At 32.2% G+C, this 19,201-nt stretch overlaps 3 protein-coding genes across 10 annotated transcripts; 1 reads left to right on the forward strand and 2 right to left on the reverse strand.

The window, feature by feature from the left end:
- LOC100790558 (uncharacterized) lies at nucleotides 1–3,047 on the reverse strand. 4 transcript variants are annotated; one of them, XR_005889914.1, is made up of 3 exons: nucleotides 2,066–3,047; nucleotides 932–977; nucleotides 1–165 (listed from the first exon to the last, which is right to left on the reverse strand). XR_005889914.1 is itself a non-coding variant. In XM_041012583.1 (2 exons), the coding sequence occupies exon 1, from the start codon at nucleotides 2,738–2,740 to the stop codon at nucleotides 2,099–2,101; it is 642 nt and encodes a 213-aa protein (XP_040868517.1). In that variant the 5' UTR covers nucleotides 2,741–3,047; the 3' UTR covers nucleotides 819–977; nucleotides 2,066–2,098. The 4 variants fall into 4 exon arrangements, 2 of the variants coding, with proteins under 2 accessions (XP_040868517.1, XP_006604468.1); XR_005889913.1 differs by having other exon boundaries at nucleotides 932–980; nucleotides 2,066–3,046; XM_041012583.1 differs by lacking the exon at nucleotides 1–165 and having other exon boundaries at nucleotides 819–977.
- Nucleotides 3,048–4,231: 1,184 nt separating this feature from the next.
- LOC100795656 (calmodulin-1) lies at nucleotides 4,232–5,160 on the reverse strand. Its single transcript, XM_003554225.5, has 4 exons — nucleotides 5,003–5,160; nucleotides 4,732–4,889; nucleotides 4,571–4,648; nucleotides 4,232–4,443 (listed from the first exon to the last, which is right to left on the reverse strand). Exons 1-4 carry the CDS (start codon nucleotides 5,076–5,078, stop codon nucleotides 4,309–4,311), a joined length of 447 nt encoding a protein of 148 aa, XP_003554273.1. The 5' UTR covers nucleotides 5,079–5,160; the 3' UTR covers nucleotides 4,232–4,308.
- Nucleotides 5,161–8,425: 3,265 nt separating this feature from the next.
- CYP27 (peptidyl-prolyl cis-trans isomerase CYP27) lies at nucleotides 8,426–14,127 on the forward strand. Of its 5 annotated transcripts, none has more exons than XM_006604406.4 (14): nucleotides 8,426–8,580; nucleotides 9,061–9,248; nucleotides 9,358–9,412; nucleotides 9,968–10,056; nucleotides 10,353–10,377; nucleotides 10,488–10,526; nucleotides 10,675–10,792; nucleotides 11,140–11,300; nucleotides 11,414–11,747; nucleotides 11,839–11,960; nucleotides 12,126–12,360; nucleotides 12,499–12,786; nucleotides 12,874–12,954; nucleotides 13,599–14,127. In XM_006604406.4, the coding sequence occupies exons 2-14, from the start codon at nucleotides 9,171–9,173 to the stop codon at nucleotides 13,966–13,968; spliced, it is 1,995 nt and encodes a 664-aa protein (XP_006604469.1). In that variant the 5' UTR covers nucleotides 8,426–8,580; nucleotides 9,061–9,170; the 3' UTR covers nucleotides 13,969–14,127. The 5 variants fall into 5 exon arrangements, with proteins under 5 accessions (XP_006604469.1, XP_006604472.1, XP_006604471.1 ...); XM_006604409.4 differs by having other exon boundaries at nucleotides 12,126–12,288; XM_006604408.4 differs by having other exon boundaries at nucleotides 8,427–8,580; nucleotides 12,141–12,360.
- The last annotated feature ends 5,074 nt before the right edge of the window (nucleotides 14,128–19,201 follow it).

A 19,201-nucleotide genomic window follows, 5' to 3' on the forward strand; every position in this document is an offset into this window, starting at 1 on the left:
TGACTTTAAGGAGAATGGTCGATAGAAATAGGCCCCAAAGCCCCTAATCAAATCCACAAGTCCAACATTCACGTTTGGCAAGTGAATTGCCTATTGTTTAAAGTTTATTCTGGCCTGCAACACTAGTGGGCCAAAACATGCAAAAGAGATTTGGTCCCTAAAATCCTGGGTAAAAAAAGAAGACATCAGGACATCTTTCACCAACAGTTTACCCATAACCGGAAGCATCATTGATTTACATTCAAGAATAAACCTATGACTTCTAACCCAACCCCCATTTCTCCTTTATCACTTGAGCTATTCCAGAGAGGCTAAAAGGAACTTCTCAATTAAAATGATTATAGATCAATAAATAGACATCAGATGCAGAGAGGAGTACGAACCACAGATAATAAGGGACACCGGTGCATCAATAATTAAGAAATATAAAATATAATGTATCTCATCTCATAATATGTTTGAAGTTTGAACGCTCAACCAAGGACACCAATAAAGCTAATCAGGGCAGAATGTCTACTAAAATAACAATGAAACTTGATTCCAAACTAAATTAAACAACCCCCAGAGCAAGTTGCTCAGAATATGCAGACTAAAAAATTTTAACCTTTAATCTGCCTAGTCTGTTTAGAATCAACATGAACAAATTGTTAATTTTACTTTAAAAACCCCTTCAACGTTAACAAAAAACCATGCAAGAGAAGGCAAAATAAATACATATGAAAAAGTAAGCACTAAATAGAGGTCAGGCTTCCAAGAGAGCGGGGTAAAAAGTAGATCAAACAGAAAAACAATAACACAGAATGGTAAGAAGGAATTACTTAACGATAAAAGTCTCCAATCCAATTCAATTAGACTTCAACACAACCACTTTGTACATTTTACCTTATGAAACAAACGTTCAAATAGATGAGATTAAAGAGTGAGACAAAACCTGGATACTTGATTCCCCGAGCTCTATGAGATGGCAATTATGATAACTTCTGCACCAATCAAAGAAGGAATAAGTTACTCCCAAGAAAGGGGCTTCTTAGAACAATTCATTGAGACAATGAAACTTTAAAATTATGCTCGATCAACATTATGTTAATATACTATGTGAGGCATCAAAACACTCTCTAGCCTCCAACAACACAGTTGATATTTTTAGGCATAACATAACAATGCCAAGATGGGCAAATAGCATCATCAGTTAATAAAGTTGCTATATGATTTCTATTTTAAAGTAGTCATGATTCATGACCCAATCACAAATACAAACAATTGTCTATGAATATGAAGAACAAAACCACCCATTGTGTGACATCAATTTATAAAAATAACGATGACCCACACACATAGGTAATTTTCAGACAGAAGGATAACATTCGACAATAATTCCTGGGATTTCAGATCCCAGGTTTAACTTTGCTATTAAAATGTGTTCAAAATCAACATAGAATACCCAAGTATGGACATCCTAGATTCTTATATTTCCAATTTTCCATGACATTGGAAACCCAAAAATGCGCATGCAAAATTCCGGTGTATCTCACATACTAGTCTGAAAATAGATGCATACAACACACTAACACAGCTAAAAGGCAAAATGGATTTCTTGATAGACAAAACTTAAATGCAGTTCTTTAGGTGCTTTAGATATTGTTTTCCAAACAGAATTGGAGTTTCACCTCAATAAACTGCAAAATAAAGGTTTGCATTAAATGTCAACATATTAAGGTAAAACCCAATCTTAAGTGGAGAACAACACTAATAGTGTGTTTGGATAACACACAAGAATCAATTCTACTCTACAAAATCATGATGATACTATGAAAAAGTAGAAGGAACTGTTTGTTGCTTTAGTTTCACCATGAAAAAAAAATTGATTATTTCTAACCATGAAGCTAATCCAAACACGCTATAAGCACCCTAAAGAACTACATATAACTTTTGTCCTTTCTAGATTTATTTTATAACAAGCAAACGAAAGTTTACTTAGTAACTACTCTATTCTACCCGCATGACATACCAACAAGCTAAGCCAACAACAAGTTCAAACACAAGCATTGGAATTTCGAAATGCTACCTCCGCAATTCGCATCAAGGGACAAAATTATGCTCAGTTTCCAGTGCCGTGTTGCTGCTCACCCAAAATGCATTGCACATAATTATCAAATCCTAGCAACTCACTAGCCCTGCAATTGGTCACTCCCAAATCACCACCACCACCACCCCCCATTAGACTCATCAACTTCAAACTCCTCTCACTCTCCGGCATGGATGCCCAACCAATCAACTTCACAGCATCCCTGGAACTCAAAAACCCTTTCCCAACCCTAATCCTCGCATCCCTAAAGGGAACCAAGCACTTGTCCCTGGCGAAGCCAACGCACTTCTCCTTCGCCGCGGCTTCACAATCCGCCATCTCGCGCACTTCGCACTGCTCCCGCTCCTTCAGATCGGAGAGCGTGGGACCCGCCAGGGACTTCCACCATGGAAGCTTGCACTTTCTGGACGCGCTCACGGCGCAACCGATCCTCGCCCCCTCCTCGCACTGCTCAACGATTTTACGCTCGCACGCCGCGAACGAGGACGCCCACGCGCGCGAGTCTCGGAATGCCAGCACGTACGGTCCCGCCGACGGGTCGTCGGAGGGACCCGCCGGTAACGGTCCCCGGAGCAAAGGAACGGGGCGGTCGAATTTGATGACGGTTGAAGAAGGCGAGTAGTCATCGACATTGTCGGGTTCAGATGCGTCCATCGCTAGGGTTAGGGTTTTCCGGATTTAGATTAATCGATTGGAAAACTCGAAAATCAAATGAGTGCTGAGCAGAGAAGCGGAATTGAGAAGTGAAGGTGAACGCAGACGAGAATTCAGCGGTTGATGGAAAACAGGTGCTGATGCTCGACGGAGATAACGGCGTCGCACGGTGCCTCCAGCCGCCGCTCTCGTTATCCGGTCTTTTTTGTTTCTAGATCCTCGTAACCGTCGTCGCGTCTTTGTTGAGAGAATAAAAACGGCGCCAAGCAAAACGAATTAGTATAAGTAAGCACATGTTGGTTTTTCAGTTACAAACGGATATGGATATTTAGAGGAAAATGATATTTGCAAAAGCATTCACATCTTTTTTTGTAAAACTAAATTTGTTAATTATTAGATTTATTTTAGAATTCTTATACAGTATTTTGAACTGAAATTTAAACATAATAATTTCCTTCTTTCCCCTTATTTATCCTTGGTATAAAATGCTAAATTTTAAAAAATATTCAATAATTTAAATTTCTGAATTACTTATACGTAAAACTTACAACATTTGTTAAATTTATATATTTAATTTTATCAAAAAATATTTATCATCTATACTATATAATATAATATATAAAAAAACTACTTATATTTTATAATAAATTTGTGGAAAAAAAATGTATTGATAACGAGTGCACAAAATCATATCAATAATTATTATTTTAAATTTTTTATTTTTTAATATTGGGAAAGAACCAAAGCCTCATATTGGTTAAAGATAGTGTGAGAACAAAATATATAACTGAAAAACAATCTTGAGTTGAGTTAGACCCAAATTCTTATAAGACGGTATTAAATCATATTCAATATTAATTCAAATTATTCTTGTTGAGCGTGGAGTGTATTGAAAAAACTCAAGTCACACATCAATTAAAGATAAAGGCTATACAAGTGAAGGGCAACTCTTACTCCTTGAGTTAACTCGTGGGATTGGGTTAGTCTTAAACTCACTTTTAAATATTAGAGTTTATCCTAGATCTATTTCAAGGACAACCTACCATGTTATTCACGCATCAAGCTTCAAAGTGTTGAGCGTTAGAGAGGATATATTGAAAAAAATTTAAATCCCACATTGAATAGAGATACTATCGAGATAGAGTATACAAGGGAATGACAATCTCCATGAGTTAGCTTTTGAAATTGAGTTATGTGAAAATTTCATAAATATTTTAAATTAGTTAAGTCATTCATGATGTAATAATAATTTATTAAATAAACATTTAATTAAATTATTTTCTCATGCGTATTTTTATTCAAGTTTCGATACCAATACTTACAACAGGTTATTAAAATGTAATTGACTTTTGCTTCTCTTCCTCATGTGAGTAAACAAATTCAAATTTGTCTCTAATCAGCGTGTGTGCAGTCTTCCAATTTTAGGTTCAATTTGATTAAAACCAAAGCGGATAAAAGGAAGGATAGAAACGTACGCGCAGACCATAGAAGTGACATTTCAACAACATTAGCCATTGATTGTACAGAGGAATATTAAAAGAAAAGAAAAGTAGTATTTACAAATGAAATCATTTGAGCATCATAATCCTTGCAAATTCTTCAAAACTAACTTGACCATCCCCATCCAAATCTGCCTCCATAATCATTTGTTCTGCCTCTTCACCTGTCAGCCTCTCTCCCAAATTCGTCATTACGTGCCTCAGCTGTAAACAAATCATAAAGCAGCTCTTTTAGTAAATAATAAACAATAAAACAAATGAATGATTGATCTCAAGCAGAGATTCTGTTACTCAAGCATCGCAATACGTGTAACTAAGAATGTTAATTTACCTCAGTGGCGGATATGTATCCATTTTGATCTCTATCAAATACTTTGAATGCTTCTTTCAGCTCTTCAGCTAAAGTTTCCTATAATATTATGATCGTTAGCCTCAAACAGCTCATTTTTAGTTACTGATTATTTAATCAATCTTATGACTAGTTTATCTTACCTTCATTTTTCTTCCCATAATATTCAAGAACTCTTCAAAATCTATACTCCCATTCCCATCAATATCGACCTCACTAATCATGTTTTGGATTTCTTCTTTCGTTGGATTCCCTTCTAATGATCGGATAATGGTTGTCAATTCATCCACAGTAATGAATCCTAGACATCACCAACAATTTCCAAAAAAAAAAGTCAAAATCAATGCTAAAACCCCTTTTCACATCAAAATGAAAAAGTGAACAACAAATCATCAAGGTGCCAAGAAAACACACCATCAGAATCCTTGTCAATGAGGCTAAAGGCTTCATGGAATTCAGCAATCTGATCATCTGTCAGTCCTCCTGCCATGATTTTTTATACTGAAGTGGAAAAGCAAGAAAATTCAGAATGAGAAAAATGTGTTACAGGGTTATTTCGTTTGAACCTGCTTTCTTTTGGCTTATAGATATATAGAAGATGCATGTGTCATGTGATGTGGCCAATTTTTGTTCGAAAGTCAAAGATGATCAAAGTAGACATTCTAATTCAAAAAGGCTACTTTTCCTAACTAGCGCAAATTTTCAATGCAGACGTTATGTTTAGCCCAATTATTCATTCACAAAGTCAATGAAAACGCGACTTCAAGCTTCTTTTCCCGGCAAATGTTAATGTACATTGTAAGAAAAAGTAGCCTAGCCAGGGAATTGTGCACATGTTAACTTAATAATGATAATGAAGCAATTAAAATCAATCAACTGAATAAAAAGTGAGTTGGATGATTGAGGAAAAAAAGATAATAAATTTGATCTCCTACCGATAAAATTAATATTTTAATAATTAAAATTTGTCAATAAAAAAATAAATAAATAATCCACTGTCATGAAAACTTAATTACACGTGAGGAATGAGAGCTACAACACTTGAAAGACATGCAAAAGTCTCTAGCTTTACGTGCAGACTGTAATTTCAACCAAATAACGTTCTATGAATACGCGTGTAAGTGTTGAACGAATTTATTAAGCTTGACTCGACTCCTTAATTTCCAGAAGAAGGATAAACTTATTACCTAGTCATTAAACTATTTGTGTGGTGTAGAATAGTTCAACTCTCCTAAGTCCCTATTATTGAATATTGATGATCAGTTTTATAAACGAATTTAATTATCTGTAAAAAAATTAAATTATTATATAAAATAAATAATTCTAAACATGATTAAAATTGAAATAAGTGAGATGTCAATACAAAGATTAAATGATATAGCAAACAAGTTTAACACCAACATATATTAAATAATCTGGGACTCACATCTTTTTCCTTCCTTCCAAATAGGAAAGAAAGAGATGGAAAAGTTGATTTATACAATAACAAGATAAAAATGTTATTATTTTAACATGTTTCTTTTTTCATTGTGAGTATTTACCTTGTTTTATATACATTTTTTTTTCTTTTTTTCACTTTTTTTATATCTTCTTTCTTTCACTTTTTATACCATTAAACAAGAGTAATTTTCTTTCTTTTCATTTTCTTTTTTACCTAGCAATCTACAATGTTATTTTCTAGTCTTTTTCTTTCTCTCATTTTTATTTCTTTTCTATTTTATTTCTTAAATCAAACATACATAAGACTATCCACTAAGGTTTACCTGGTGGTAAGCCGTGAGGGATTTAGGTGGTATATATGCATGAAATCTTAGATTTAATGTCTCGGTAGGTCATCATTGTAAAAGAAAATGACTATGTATTATTTGTCGTTCTTTATGTTTTAATATTTTTCATTTATACATTAAGTTTTAAAAAATTTATTTTAATTTGTTATGTTTTTAAATATTTCATTTTAATATTTTTTTTTTACTGAAACGTTAAATATACTTAAAAAATGACATATTTGTTAATACTAATTAGGACGATAATAATGATGTGAGATGTTAATTAAAATAATATTATTTTAAATGGTTGTATTTTATTTCTTTGTATTTTTAAATTGTTTCATTTAGGTATTTTAAATTTTCACCCAGCCACCATCACAGCATCCCACTATGCCACTCAATTCTTGATACACAACACTGTATTACACATCCACTGTGAGAATAATTGAAATACTTAGATATACCTTTAAGTCATGTCCAAGCCCAAAACAGACTTTCCTCCATCAATTTAGCACCATCAAACGTACCATCTCTAAAGATACAAGTATTTCTAAGACTCCAAATGCTCAACACAATAGCACACCATAACAGCTGCCACGAACCTATCATTCGATCTTCTAGACTCGTGTAACATATGTTAAATTCCTCTAAGTCTACCAATCCTACGGTCCCCAAGGGATATGATCTTACGGTGCATGGAGGGTACAAGTGATATGGTTGAGTCATCATGAGAAGCTTCTAAATTTCTTTCCCTGTAATCTTTTTCCTTTCTCTATATATACTCTTTGTATTTTGATAAATGTAAGTAATGAATTATGAGTTTCTCATTCTCTGAAATTCTTTTCTCTGTTGAGCTACTAGTTTCTTAAGAACACATAATGTTGATTAAAATGTGCCTCAACAGTCCATGGAGATGCTATTAAAATACCCACCTTAGAATACCATTGACCCCATATAAGGGAAGAACACGGGCATTGAAAGAGTAAGTGGCTAATGGACTGTTCAACCAGAGAACAGAAAGGACACTTGTACTCGTCATCTGTGATAAGTATACCTCTCTTCCTCAAGTTATCACGTGTAGCAACCCTGTTCAGTGCAATCCTCCAGATGAAAAACTTGATTTTGGGAGGCACCTTCAATTTCCATATGACTGAAAAGAACGTGGAATGTTGCAATGGATACTGCAGGTCCAATATAACACGATAAGCAGAACTTACCGAAAAAATGACAGAGCTATCAGCAGTCCACACCCATTGGTCCTCTTGGTTCTGTTTCAGACTCACATTACAAAATCTGTTGAAAATCTCTTACCATTTGAGTTTCCCTTTGCCACCAGTGTCCCTCCTCCACCAGAAGCTCCATGACCAATTGTTATTCTCCCAAGATCCCAGATTTGCCACCACCTCCTTTTGTTGCTGTTAAACAAGAAAAAATCTCTCACCCCCATTCCATTCATCCATCCAAAACAAAGTATTTTCCCCATTTCCTAAATCTCATTTTATGTTGTTATCAAACAATTTCTCCTAACAGTTACCTATGACGTGAGAGTATACACATTCTACCAATTAATTGTCAAGTCATTAAACTCTATTGTAAATTCTGTGTGTGTGTCTATATATATATATATATATAAATTTCGTGTAACAGTGTTAGTTTTGAGGGATTTGGTTATAAAAAAAATTAAAATTTAAAGATTATTACATTAAAAAAAATTGCAAGGATTTAATTAAAATCTTGAGGAAACTATAAGGAATAGATTGATTAACATAATTAAAGTGTTTTTACTTAATCAAAGTTAATTATAAATTTTACAAAACATAAGGAGAATCCTACCAACAAATTATACTGAGGAAACTCCCGACTAAAAACTTGGAAATATAGCATTCCCATGGAGGTGCATTCCCAAGTTTTTAATTAGTTGGCATTGTAATTAACTCAATGGCACATAGGGCATCGATGATCGACCTGCGTGGAGGAGAACACGTCGATCTAGAAATATCAATTTATATATATTTTTATATAAATTGATTTTTTGTTTTGTTTTACTTCACCAAAAAAAAGTAACGTAGGCATGGTTAATTGGGCCGACATGGATAGCCCAAATGTTGTTCGACATAGCCCAAGAAGAATGCGCTTCCTCTGACATTGTCCCAAGCTGAGGAAGAACATTTCATCGTTATACTCAGTGATACCGAGCCGTCACCTCCATTCATTCATGCCTTCATGGTGAGTTCTTCTCTCTCTTTCTCTAACTTCTTTCTCTGTCTCATCTAAGTTATCACAGTTAGAATCGGTGTAAAATTTCGTAACCCTCAAAATTTGTTTGAGTATCTCCCTCTTCGGTCATTTCATTCATAATTCTTCCACTTCTAGTTGGATGGTTACTTCCTCCTCTCTGGATGCAAAATGCCGTTTCCAACGAATATTTTGATATTGGTTTTTGAAAAATTGCACTTCCAGGAACTTGAGTCGAGTTACGCGTTGAATGTATACTTAGGGTTTGGGGTTTTGTTACATTGCATTGCATGTGATGTGGGTAAACTGATATTGGGAAGCTTAAGTTCCGTGTTTTATAATGTGGTGGTTTTGATGGATATGCAGTTTTGACGATTGTAAACTGGTTTTTGGGACAATAGCTTCTCACTTCAAACTTGTTCTGAACATAACACTTGTGGAAGATATTGATGATTCAGTTTGTTTAAATAGGGGGACACTGGCATGGAATGCTCTTTATGACTCGCTCTTGGAACGTTGCTGTTGATTCTTGATTGTTTTCTATCTCAACTTTACGTCTGAAGTGTCTTTTGAGCAAGGTGATGGGTCTGGAAAAGAATCCTCTTGTGTTTTTCGATGTCTCAATTGATGGGGACCCTGTGGAAAGAATTGTTATTCAGGTAATAAGAAAATCAGGAATTTGCTTGTTTAGTTTTCTGTCTGAAGGATATTTGAAGTTTGCCTGAGCATCATAGGTTTGGTATGAATGAACTCTTTTGAATTGTGCAGCTTTTTGCCAGTATAGTTCCTAGGACAGCAGAGAATTTTCGGGCACTCTGTACAGGTATCTTTAAATTGTTCAAATTACTGTCCTTTACCATGTTTTTTTTTCATTTTTTGTAATAGTTTGGTTGTTATAGTCCCTTTGTTAGTTAACTGACATGAAGCACACAGTCCTAATTTGTATGAAACGATGTTATTGTATAGGGTAATATTTGATTAAGATAAAAAACGAAACATAAGCTCTATACTTGTTTTAGTATTTATTTTAAGCTTTATCTGCAGAAAGCTTGGGGTAAAAGAACCAAAGCTATATCAAAATATTTCTGCATAATATCTTCACAGAACTTGTCCTTGTCGCTTTTTTGTCAACTTGTCTAGTTGAATATGAGACTAGTCATTTGAAATTCACCTAAATCAGTACATGTTACTTGCAGTTGATACGAATATATGCAAGCCTACAAATGTTAAATGACTTACATTCTATAAATAATGCTAAACTTTTTGCTTCAAAACCTATTAGAATATGACTCTAGAATGATGGTATGTCTTGCATGGTAATTGGTTCTTTAAACATCACACTCTACTTTAACTGTAAATGTGTGCTTTTTATTTGTAGGTGAGAAGGGCATTGGAGAATTGACGGGGAAACCTTTGCATTATAAAGGAACAAGCTTTCATCGTATAATTAGAGGTTTTATGGCTCAAGTAAGTTGCTCTTCATGGTTACTCTATTCATGAGGTGTTAAATAACTATGTAGGAGAAGATTTTGATCTTGCATGTGAGTGCTATTATGTCTAAGTGGACAGTTAGCCAGTTGCACACTTGAAATAGTAAACTCTGTTTGTAAAGTTTTTGTTGAAGTGAAGTGAGGATACCAACCGAATGTTTTGGAGTTTGCCATTTCTTTTTTCCTTATTTCTGACAAACTTATTGAGTGATTTATAAAGTTCATTTGTTTCAATATGATAATTCACCAACTTTTGGTCTTGTGTCCTGACAGGGTGGTGATTTTTCAAGGGGTAATGGTATGTTTTTTTTGTTTCTGTTGTTTACCCAATATGATTTGTAGTTCCCTTTTTGACTGTTCTATCCTTTTACAAAGACTTGTAAGGAACAACCTTTGACTGCTTTACAGGCACAGGTGGAGAAAGTATATATGGAGGGAAATTTGTAGGTATGTTTACCTATTATGAATAGGGTTTTATTTATTCTACGTATAAGAAAAAAAAAAAGTATCAGTAATGCTTAGTTGCTTATACATAGTTACTTTTTTTTTGTTGATTAATCATTTGACTATACATGCAAGTTCTCCTTCCTTGCAGATGAAAATTTCAAACTAACACATGATGGACCTGGTGTTCTTTCTATGGCTAATAGTGGTCCTAACACAAATGGATCTCAGTTCTTTATTACATTCAAGCGCCAACCTCATCTTGACGGGTATACAATCTTTGAATGTTTTAGTTCAACTTGTTTGATGTGCTTTAATCATATTGCACACCATTCTGGATTGCAATCTGCATTTTTTGTTCTTGTTGATGGTCCCAAAATTTTACTGTTTTGTTTTTCAGTTTTTTTGGCTGCTGTTGCTTATGCATTTCTTGTTCTTGTTCATGGCCCCCACAATTTTATTAATGTTATTTTTCAGTTTCTTTTTATTGCTGTTGTTTTTGCAAGCTTGTTTCTACATTTTCATTAGCTCAAAAAGTTCAAGTTTGTAATGTCCATAATATTTGCTTTGAAGTGGTGGTAGGTTTTTTATTGTAGTCTTTCACATGATGATGCAGGAAACATGTTGTTTTTGGAAAAGTTGTCAACGGAATGGACATTTTGAAGAAAATTGAACCAGTGGGAACATCTGATGGGAAACCTACCCAACCAGTTAAAATTATTGATTGTGGTGAAGTCTCTGAAACAAAAATTCAGCATACTGCCGACAAGGAGAAAGGTACTTGTGATAGGGGAATAGATATTGATGAAAATATTATTATATTATAATCTTTGTTTCAGTCTACTGCTAAATGTAATTGCTTGTAATATGTGAACTACTTCTCATTTTAGGGAAAAGGAGAAAATCAGGAAAATCCCTATCTTCTGATGATGGTTCTGACAAAAAATCAAGGGGAAAAAGGAAAAAATCTTCCAAAGACACGAGGAAGAGAAGAAGGAGATACTCTACATCTGATAGCGATAGTGATAGCTACTCCTCAGATTCTGAGTCAGATTCAGATTCTGAATCGGATTCATCAGTTTCTGATTCTAGTTACTCTAGTGATGGGAAACACCAGAAGAGGAGAAGTAAGCGCAAGCATGGGAAGAAGAGGAAAATTGGACGAAAACAGAGAAAGAGAAGCCAGCACAGTAGAAGTAGAAGAGCAAGACGCAAGTCTAGGCGGTCTGATTATAGCCTACCTTTAGCATTCCCCTTATTTCTTATAGTAGCACTCCTCCAGTAGGTTTTAATTGAATTATTCTCCTTTTTTCAGGAGTTCTGAGGATTCAAGTGATACAGATAGTGCTAGTGGCAGCAGTTCTGGCGATGAGAAAACTGATCGTCATGCCTCAGGTCGTAAAACACTTGCTGACAATGAAGCCCGAAGAAATCTAGGTATGCTATTTATAGAATTCTTGTGATATGTTCCACGCCCTCTCATATCTCCCTTTTACTCTACAAATACTCTAATGTGTGTTTTTTTTTTTTGGGGGGGGGGGGGGGGGGGGAGATATGGGGATATGGGGATATTTATGAATATTGATATCTCTAAGCTAATAGTTGCTCATGCTACAGACACAGGAAAACAATCTTCTAGCCCTCCTCAGCAAAGGCAAACTATTCCTGAACAAAAAATGGATCCCAAGGTTAGAAGAATTGTGGACAAGCAATCACATGAAGAAGGTGAATTGTCTCCAGAGAATGGTGCATTTGTGAATAACAGGCATGATACTGAAGCTGAATTTAGTAAACCTGCTAAGCAACATGCTAATTCAGATGATTTAAATCACAATAGGTTTTGCCTCTTGCTTTCTTAGCACCTAATTATTATTCATCTCATGTAAATTTTGCTTCAATTTAAATGTCAACTCCATCCTGGGATTTGAACACATCTCCAGTTGTGCTAAGTTTGTGTGACATCTTATTTAACCAGAGGTGCAAGTCCTCGAAGAAGTCCTACCAGGGATTCTAGGGAGCTAAACCAAGGACATGCTTCATTGTTGGCTAGTCCTGGCCAAAAAGTTTCTGAACCTGCTGCCCCCAAACATGGTCAGGGCTTTTCAAAAAGCCCTTCACCAAATGGCATGCCTAAGCGTATCAAAAAAGGACGTGGCTTTACTGAGCGTTATGCCTTTGCACGCAGATATCGTACTCCTTCTCCAGAGCGGTCTCCTCGTACATATCGTTATGGTGATAGAAATATAAGAAGGAACTTTGATAGGTATGTTTAATTATCTACAGCACTTTGTGAAACTGTATTGTTTAAAAAATGTTGGATTGTTCTGACTTGTTATATGTTTGGTTGAAGAAACACAAGCTACAGAAGTTATTCTGGGCGCTCTCCACCACGACGTTTTCGAAGCCCGCCAGGTGGCAGGAATCGTCCAAGGTTCTTCCTCCCTCTAGTGTGTTTGAATCTGTTATGTAGTTAGACCTTTGATACTTCCCCTTCCATGCATAAATTGAGCATTTTCTTAATTATATATAGCTGGATATTTGCTTTTGTTTATTCACATGCTGTGACATGATAAATATTTCACATGTAAAATAATTTTCGTCTGAATTTAAATTGCAGTTTTTTGTGTGCTTTTAGTTACCTTTGCCATTTTTTTTTCCATGTATGCTTTTAGTTACCTTTGTCGTTGTTGTGTTATTTTGTAATTATGTTCTAATACAATTAAGGGCCCATTTGTTAAAGTTTCTTTTTTTTTAAATAAAAAGTGATTCTTTATAATGCAGTTTTTTTAGAGCTTTTTTTCGTAAGATACCCTTTTTAATTTATGAGAAGAACATTATAATATACATTTTTTTGTGGAAAAAACTTACATAATTACTATGAAATGTTTTAAGATTTCTTTTAATTAATATAACACATTTCTTACAAAAGAAAAGATTCAAGCAAATGAGTCCTTAATTATGCATATTGATGCCAAATCATGTCACGTTGTGTTTGTTTCTCAGAGAATTTTAGTACAGAAAAATGAAAAAGCAAAATGAACCCAAGAGCTTAATCTCTTATCCTTGTATTTTTAGATACCAAAGCAGAAGAAGTCGGAGTAGGAGCAACTCGCGCAGTCCTGTGCGTGGCCATTTCAGCGACCGTGACCGCAGCCGGAGTCCAAGACGTAGTCCTAGTCCAGAAGACAGGCGTCCTCCCATTAGTGACCAATTAAAATCCCGACTTGGTCCAAGAAGTGATGAACGATTGCCAGACAGGGGGAGGTCAAAGTCCAAATCTAGGAGCAATGGCTCTTCTTGCTCCAGATCCCCAGATGCTACACCACCAAAACGTTATGATAAAAGGACTTCCGTGTCTCGCAGCAGGTCTAGATCGAGCTCTCCATCTGGACAAAGGGGTTTAGTTTCTTATGGAGATGCTAGTCCTGATTCTGGGTCAGGGTAAGGTATTATGCTCAGCAGAAGCTTAAATTGCTAATACATTCTATTACAAGTCTCAATAGGAGTTATTCCATAGTCAAGTTCTAATATTATCCTGAATTCTGTCGGTTCAGTATTGTGCATTAGCTTAAAAAGGAGCATTCTATCATGTTAGTTCAAGAAATTTATCGGAGCCAAAACTTGAATGATGCGTCGTAAATTGGATCTGGCGTTTGTATTCATAAGAAATATTTGTTAACAGTAATTTTGTTCTTTGAATTGCATCATTCCTTTTCAAAATAAAGAAGAAAAAAATATCTTTTAAGAAATGGATCATATAAATTGATTACCTGCCAAGTATATGCTAGTTTACACGAGTAACAGATTATTGAAATCTGTCAGTAATGGTTCAACAAAGTTTTAGTCTCTAGAAAGAGTACTCAGGGAAAGGAGGTGACGTGATATAGGAAGGATAGACCCTTAGATCTCACCTTATCAACTTTCTATTGCTTGTATGCTTCCTTCTGAGTCAGAAGGAGACTACTATTGTGTGTCAGGAGAAAATCCCTTTGACTTGCAATGCTAATCTGTTCGAGGGAATATGTTTTGATCGAGATCCAAGATGCAAGCGATATATACCTGCAAGTGAATTTAAGAATCATTCCCAACTTATTTTTCAAGTCAAGTTTTAAAATTTATAATTTGGTTTTCCCACATTCTCAACTTAATTATTGCTTAAACTTTTTTTTATCTCTAAATATTCCCTTAAATTTTAGGCTAAAGTAAAAACATTAAAATTCATGATTTTAACTGTTATTTTCCGTAAAAAAAAATCTGTAATTTTAGGCTTTTCAGTAGTTGTTATGACATTCCACAATTTTTGTAATTTAGTATTCTAAACTGCATCATTTTGATTTTTAGTTTAACATATTTTATCTTGTTATTATATTTTCTTATAAATACTAATGAAAATGTTCAACTAAACAAGATTTTAGTTTAATTTATGGTATCAAAAGTTATCTATAAGCTACCAACTAAAAAATAATATACGAGTGAGTGGTCATATTAAATTTGTTGTTTGCTTTTCTTTATAAATATCACTTCTAAGCTTCATTCATGCTACCATTCATCGTATGGTTACGTGTTCTATTTTAAACTACCACTTAAACTAATCCTTTTAATTATGACTGTTGTTAATCCAACATTATCGAAAAAAACCCAAAATCTAAAAAAAAAATACATTTTCCAATGTTTCTTTCGCTTTTATTGACTGCATGGATTACTCCATGATTGCTATTTTCATCATGACCAACAACAAATTGGAGGCAATATACTGTTATTGTATTATTAGATAGTATTCTCTATGCACTGCAAGCAGATACCCCCACTTTGCAAGCTCCATGCCACGTGTCTAATTTCTCAGACTGGATTGCTCAATAGACTATGAATATGCTAATTACATCACTCTGATGCAAGAAATTGATATCCACTATCCAAGCCAGGTGGATATCACCATGCTGTTACTAGTCAATTATATTTTACTTCCTATTCCAACGTCCCCCAAAATCAAAGTCACTCTCGTTTAACTTGAGTGTGGCAGTGGATATAGATGAGGTATCTAAGTTATAAGTCAAGAGGTCAAGTCTTGATGAAAACATTTCCAGGGGAAGGGTGTGTCCCTCCCTTGCTTAGTTACCAGAATTTTATACTGAAATTGTCATCATGAATTACTAGTTTAGCCACTTCATGCCTTAACTAACAATATTTTTTATCTAAAAAAACTAACAATATCTTTTATTTTTTATTTTTTGATTAAAAGATGTAAATAACTGTCATGGTCGATGAGTTATATATTATAATAACAGTCTGATTTAGAGGTAGTTTTTAAAATTAATTAAACAACAAAATCATCTAAGAAATATGTACAAGATAATTATTGTTATAATAGTTATAAATAAATTTCCAACTCTGATTTAGAGGTAGTTTTTAAAATTAATTAAAGAACAAAATCATCTAAGAAATATGTACAAGATCATTATTGTTATAATAGTTATAAATATATTTCCAAGTACGTATGTTTATTCTTAAGAATAAGAATCTGTAGTCTATTTTTGCTTCATTAACTTCTTTATATCAAACATGCATATCATATTTTATTGTTTATATTTTTTTATTTTTAAATATTGTTAATGCCACAAATTTTTTATACTTTTAAATTAAAGTTCACAAATTTAAACCTTAACACAATGTTTTTCATAATTTATTCCTTAATTCATAAAATCTTATTTCTTCACTTTGTTTGTACACATGACTAGCATAGGACAAACTTCTACATCCACTCACTTATATACTTGAAAAGAAAAGAAGGAGTATATAACTGCAAATTAAGTTTTTTTATTATAGCCCACCTTATATTAACTCTCTTATTCTCAATTATTTAATATAAATTTATTTTCTTAAAAAAAAAAAAGCTGCAAACTGAGCAAAGAGGAGGACTATATCACCCAACTTACAATGCATCTACAAAGCTGTGATCCAACATACACAACTGTATTACAAACAAATTTCAAAACATACAAGAAAAGTCATTTACAACCTTACAAAAGACACAACAAGGTTGTCCTTACTTTGTATTTCTATATCTTATAGACAAAAGGCAGTAAATTTACCATTGAAGATTCCTTGTGGTCCTACACACTACTTTACTACATCAAGTTACTAAATGTATAACAAGAACATAGACATTCACAAGATTACATCACAGAACAACTTTCTCCAGTGATAAATCAGATTTTCATCACCTTTTTACATGTGTAGTTATAGACCTATCACATGCATCTATGATATAAATTGTTGGCAGAAAATCACCATTTCCAACTAGTTATATTAGACTAGTGACTCGGGAGTGTTTTAAAAAAAAAAAGAACTTAAAATAGATAAAAATGGAACGTGAGTCATTATATATATATATATATATATATATATATATATAACATACCAAAGCATGAAATGATTGGATTTTATGCTAATATTGGATTGAATTTTATGTTGTCGAATACAATCTAAAAATATATGTTATTGTTATTATTTAAAATTATATTTTTCTTTTTATGAAAAATTATATTTTTTTATAGAAGTTTATAAACATGTCCTTTGCTGAGATGGAAGTTAGGGTGAGTTGAATTAAACAAAACCCAGGTCCCTACGCACGCACAGTTTGTTGGCATGCTCTACTTGCATAGGATTGTGTTTGTATTTATGGGTGCAGGGAGCAAGGATTGTCTTGTTGTTTATATCTACTTTTTATTGTTGTTATGCCATAAAATTATAAATTTTTAAATTTGTACTTATATTATTTGCATTTAGTATTATTTAATATATATATATATATATATATATATATATATATATATATATTAAATATAATTGCATTACAATTACAATTGAGTAAAAGGATTAAATTATATTTTTAATTGAACAAATATTATCTTCAAATATATTTAAGCTTATAGAAATTTATCATGATTTATTATTTCTACAAGTATTAACAACTATGTAATATAAGAAATGTAAAACATATTATATATATATATATATATATATATATATATATATATATATATATATATATATATTTGAATTGAAATTTATTAAACTCATGTGTTATAAATATTTAAAAAATAAAATTATTCTCAGTTGATAATTTATTGTAAATAATTCATTGAAAATGACATGTTTAAGTATTATGTGTATTTTTTTAAATTAAGCATATTAAAAATTTTCATCAAATTATTATTATAAAATAAAATATATTGAATATTATAGTTTATTGAAGTAACTTATCAAATATTTCCTTATAAATTATATATTTCATATTTATTAGTATTTAAATAAGAAAAAAAATAGAAATATATAAAATAATTAACTTAACTTTAAGATCATTAATGTTATTAGTATAGTTTTATAGTATAAAGTCATAAAAATGGTTCTAGGAAAAAAAATCATGAGAATGGTGTAAATAAACTTCACACTTATATAATTTTTTACTCACACAGTCAACATGAAGTAAAGAGAAAGAAAACATGATCAAAACATTTATTTTTTATAATCAAGTCTATTTTTCTTATATGAAAAATATGAATTCAAAAATAATCTAAAAATAATAAATATGAATATACAATATTGTATAATTATTAAAATTTGTCGATTTATTTAATTTATTATTGATATAACATTAATATGTAGTAATTTTCAAATGCATTTATTATGAAAATTAAAATTTGTTTTAAATTTGTTGAAATAATGTATTTTTATTAAAAATATATAATTTTTAATTATTTTAAAATAATATTTTTCATGATTTTAAAGATATTAATTTTAATTATGTGATATTATTAAAATTTTGAATTGATTAATTGTATCGTATCATAAATTGAATCCTCTAATTAAAATCATATATCATTAGAGCAATACCAATGAAAAAAAACGAGGATGAACACTATGATGGAGTAGGTATATTATATTTTATTTTAGTAGTTGTGTCTATTTCTATTTAATAAAAATAGTAAAGTAAAAGATATTCAATCATAATTATCTTTTATAAAAAAAAAATTGTATACCTCGTAGCAAGTCTAGAGGAATTATTCCTTATTGGAGTTCTGATGTTGATCCTGAATTCAGTCAATTAAGTAGTGTGAGAACGAGCATTCTATCATGTTAGTCTTAGTTCAAGAAATTTTTGTGTGGCGTTGTAATTTTTTGGATTTGGCCTTTGTATTTATAATAAATTGAATGATGACTTGTAATTTGGATTTGGCCGCTTGTGTTTATAATAAATATTTGTTTAACAATAATTTTTTTCTTTGAATTTCATCCTTCCTTCTTAAAATAAAGAAAAAGGAAATACTTTTCAATTATTTTTAACTATCAATTTTCATGTTTCTTTTATAAAGCAATATTCATATATATGAATTAATCATATAAGTAATTCAAAATACTACCTCTGTTTTTTCCTTATAATAAACCGGAGGTGATAGAGTAAAAATATTTTCCTTTTTAGTTTCTTAACCAGTATGTGTGAATAACATTAGTTAATATTTGTTTTTTATTTTTTTATAATCTTTTCTTGTAATGGAAAAGTATAAGTAAATAAGATTTTAGTTTAATTTATGGTATGAAAAGTTATGTATAAACTACCAACTAAAAAATAAATATATTAGTGAGTGATCATGATAAATTTGTTTAATTTTCTTTACAAA

Source organism: Glycine max, chromosome 19 (assembly GCF_000004515.6).
Source record: "Glycine max cultivar Williams 82 chromosome 19, Glycine_max_v4.0, whole genome shotgun sequence".
In the NCBI taxonomy this organism is placed as follows: domain Eukaryota; kingdom Viridiplantae; phylum Streptophyta; class Magnoliopsida; order Fabales; family Fabaceae; genus Glycine; species Glycine max.